The sequence below is a fragment of the Nerophis lumbriciformis genome, linkage group LG25, assembly GCF_033978685.3.
Source record: "Nerophis lumbriciformis linkage group LG25, RoL_Nlum_v2.1, whole genome shotgun sequence".
Taxonomy (NCBI): domain Eukaryota; kingdom Metazoa; phylum Chordata; class Actinopteri; order Syngnathiformes; family Syngnathidae; genus Nerophis; species Nerophis lumbriciformis.
This window is the reverse complement of record NC_084572.2, coordinates 14719104-14722500: the sequence shown is the minus strand read 5'-3', so window position 1 is coordinate 14722500 and position 3397 is coordinate 14719104. Positions and strand designations below refer to the sequence as shown.

General features: G+C 41.7%; 1 protein-coding gene across 3 annotated transcripts in view; it reads right to left on the bottom strand.

The window, feature by feature from the left end:
- Positions 1-2878, bottom strand: part of baiap2l2b (BAR/IMD domain containing adaptor protein 2 like 2b) — a 26658-nt gene extending 23780 nt beyond the window's left edge. For 2 of the 3 annotated variants that reach the window (XR_009817680.2, XM_061983857.1), the window contains exons 1-2: positions 1977-2794; positions 1817-1892 (exon numbers count right to left, since the gene is read on the bottom strand). Coding sequence is in view for 2 of the 3 variants with exons in the window: in XM_061983857.1 (XP_061839841.1) it covers positions 1817-1892; positions 1977-2030 (130 nt within the window). In the remaining variant the exon portion in view is untranslated. Of the gene's footprint in view, positions 1-1816; positions 1893-1976; positions 2795-2828 lie in introns of those variants that run through there. The other variant, XM_061983856.1, reaches the window with a different exon arrangement.
- Positions 2879-3397: the final 519 nt, after the last annotated feature.

The window sequence follows — 3397 nt, the reverse complement described above, 5'->3', positions numbered from 1 at the left end:
ATATTTGGAATAAAGAAACAAAAGGTAGGCAGTATTAAAAAGTCCAGAGTAATAAGAGGAGGTAACATAACTCGGAAATAGGAAGATATCATTACTAGAATGAGGTTATGACTATAGTTGTATAGAGCAACATATCTAAAAATTTAACTGTGTGGTTACTGTCATCAAATAGGAAATGTAGAGCATGAATAGTGTAGGAAATATAATAGAGATAGGGAAATAATGAAAAATAAATCAGTGAAAAAGAAAGAGAGTATAGTAGTGGAGGATATTTTAAGATTGCATTTGGAACATGTAGGGTACACAGCAATACATACATTTTTCTTAAAATGGAGTTGAATAAAATAATTCAGAGAGGGGTACCATCTCGATTCACACTACATTTCAGAAGGGAGCAGTAATGCACACCATAATGTTGTTTGGATCCACTATGGACTAGACTCTCACAATATTATGTCAGACCCACTCGACATTCATTGCATTCGGTCTCCCCTAGAGGGGGGGGGGGGGTTACCCACATATGCGGTCCTCTCCAAGGTTTCTCATAGTCATTCACATCGACGTCCCACTGGGGTGAGTTTTTCCTTGCCCTTATGTGGGCTTTGTACCGAGGATGTCGTTGTGGCTTGTGCAGCCCTTTGAGACACTTGTGATTTAGGGCTATATAAATAAACATTGATTGATTGATTGATTGATTTGCCATCCGCCAATAAAAGAAAGATGAAGAATGTGGCGTTTCTATCTTTCACACACAACAGCACCAACATTTAAAACCCACTCCATGTTCTCCTGCTTGCTAGAAGAATGTAACTATCTAATTTTGTTCACTGTTGATTTACTGTTTCTTCTTGAGTTTCCTTGCTAATATGTTCTGTTTTAGGTCTCCTAACAGTTTCATTGTCCTGTTTTTGTTGCAGAGCTGTGTAACATGTATTTGCCTCTTCTCTTGGCCAGTACACACTTGAAAACGAGACTAACGTTAGTCTCAGTGTGTGTGTGTGTGTCTGTGTGCGTGTTTTGTACAGACTTGTAAAAGTAGATGTAGGCCCCCCTAAAGCAGTGTTTCTCAAAATGTTAAAGTATTAAGTAAATGCTTTAAGGTATGTCCTTACCTCTGATAGTGTACGAATGTAACCAAATGGACCCAACACTGTCAGAGTTACAGACCTTGTGAAGGTCAATTTAGATCACCCTAAAGGAACCCACAGAGTCCCTGGAATCAACTTTGAAAACCACTGTTCTCAAAGTTCCTTTGCTTTCCTGTCGCTGCGATGAGACTGTTGCTCTTCATGTACGGTTGAATGCTAAAATCATCCTCTGCTCTCATTTGTAATAAAAAGTAGCGTATAGTTTTAACTAAACATATTTGTCAATTTGGAAGCATGCTGCTAAAACAACACACATGGCTGACGAGGTGGAGACGCGGCTGTAGACACAGTCGCAGAGTGGAGTAGGCCATTTGCATGTATAAAAGATGAGCCACAAATCGACTTGTTTTGAAGAGACCCTTGAAAAGCGGCTTAAAGACAGTCTGTAAAGCAAAATATATGAACAATGTTGACCAAAGCACCACCATTAAAGGATATGTAGCCCACAAGGTAGTGTTTTAAAGGTAGATTTAAAAAATCATAAAAAGCGTAACTGTGCTAGTATTTGTAAATGTATACATTAACGGGTGGCCACTATTACAAAATTATTATAGAAGAATACATAGAGATTGACCATTAGAACATGTTTTGCCTGACTGTGTCTTCGTAGCACTCATTCACGTACACAGACACAGGAGTACTTGCACAAGTGCGTTAGAGCCCAATACCTTGGAAAGCTTTGACGTAGCTGTTTCCCAAAGCAACAAGCTTCTGCAGGCCCGGGTTGAAGTGTTCTATCAGGTTCTGAAATAACACACAAGCGTGTATGAGCATAATCATTACAAGCTCAAATGTGTGATGGAGACTTAATAGAATGTTGGCACTTACTGAATAGACAGACAAGGTGGATCTGTGCAGCTGGTCACTGCTGGTTCCTGACATGGTGCCCAATGGCGAATATGAAACTCAAAGACAGAAGCTTTAAGAAAGAACACCAAGAAGAGAACAGGTAAAAGTAGTCTGTATTCCCATTCAAACGTGTGAAGTTTCTTGGGGCGTCCTCGAACGATGACCTTTACTTCAATTCTACATTACAGTAGTCCAAAGATGAGAAACCGTGTCCAACACAGTGAAGCTTCTTTATCCCCTTTTTCTTCCTGTGATCAAAAGTTCAGTGTGTGGAACAAGCGAGCAAGCGGTGGAGGGCAAAGAGAAAAGGGAGCAGTTGCAATCGATAGGAGCTGCCAGGTGAATTATTGATTGGGAAGGTTGAAAGGAAAGGAGGCTGAGGACAGCCAGGAGGCCGATGACATACACTCATTAAGTTTTGGCTTTAATATACGTTTGCACACACAGGAAGGCCAGTTAAGCCACCGAAGGGCACTCATTAAATGAACGAAACACTGACAAACCTTGTGTAGCAGAAACCTACATATAAAACTTACTTATGGATCATACAATTATGTGATATAATTGACATTGTGTAATGTAGTACAATTCCATATAAAAAGCTGTAAAAACCAAGGGTGCTTGGATGAAGCGATAGCCCTGACCTCACCCTCGTTCAACACCTATTGAACAGCGTAGTGTCCGATTACTTTTTTGCAAAAGTGCAAACATATGACATGCAAATGACACCCTAATAGGTAATCATTACTTATGTAACATATCACATAGGATGTTGTGCAATACAGTGGTAGTTTACATGTCCTTCAGGTGATCGAGGTCCTCGTAGAATACCTCATCACTGCCCCCTTCGCTCTGGCGCTTCACGCAACGGCTTACGGTCTCCAGCACGACTTTCAAGCGCCGATCCAGAGCGGCCAAGTGGGGCTCAGTCAGCAGCGGGGCGACGGCGTGCAGGGGGTCGTGGGAAAGCGAGGCTCGCATGACGTCACTGAGGCAATACTGCGGCAGCGACAGGAGGCGCAGGCGTAGCCAGGTAGAACGACGCATTCTAGAAGAAAAGAAACACTGTAAATTATATAATTATAGCTGTGGTGTTTATTTAACTAAGAGGACACTAGGATAAGATAGGGTAGGATAGGATAGCATAGGTCTTTATTGTCATTGCAACAAGTACAACGAAACTATGTTTTCAGCACAAACCCGTTCAAGATTAGACAAACAGTGTAGAGGGTTACAGAACAGGAACACTGATGGGTCGCCACGAGGCGCCCCGTAAAAGGTGGGAAAAAGATAAATCGCTGGGGAAGAAGATGAGTAAAAAAATACAATCTAGACTGGGCTCCTAAGGGGGCCTAGTCTGGAGTGGGGAAAAACCTCCATGCCATACACACATAAACATG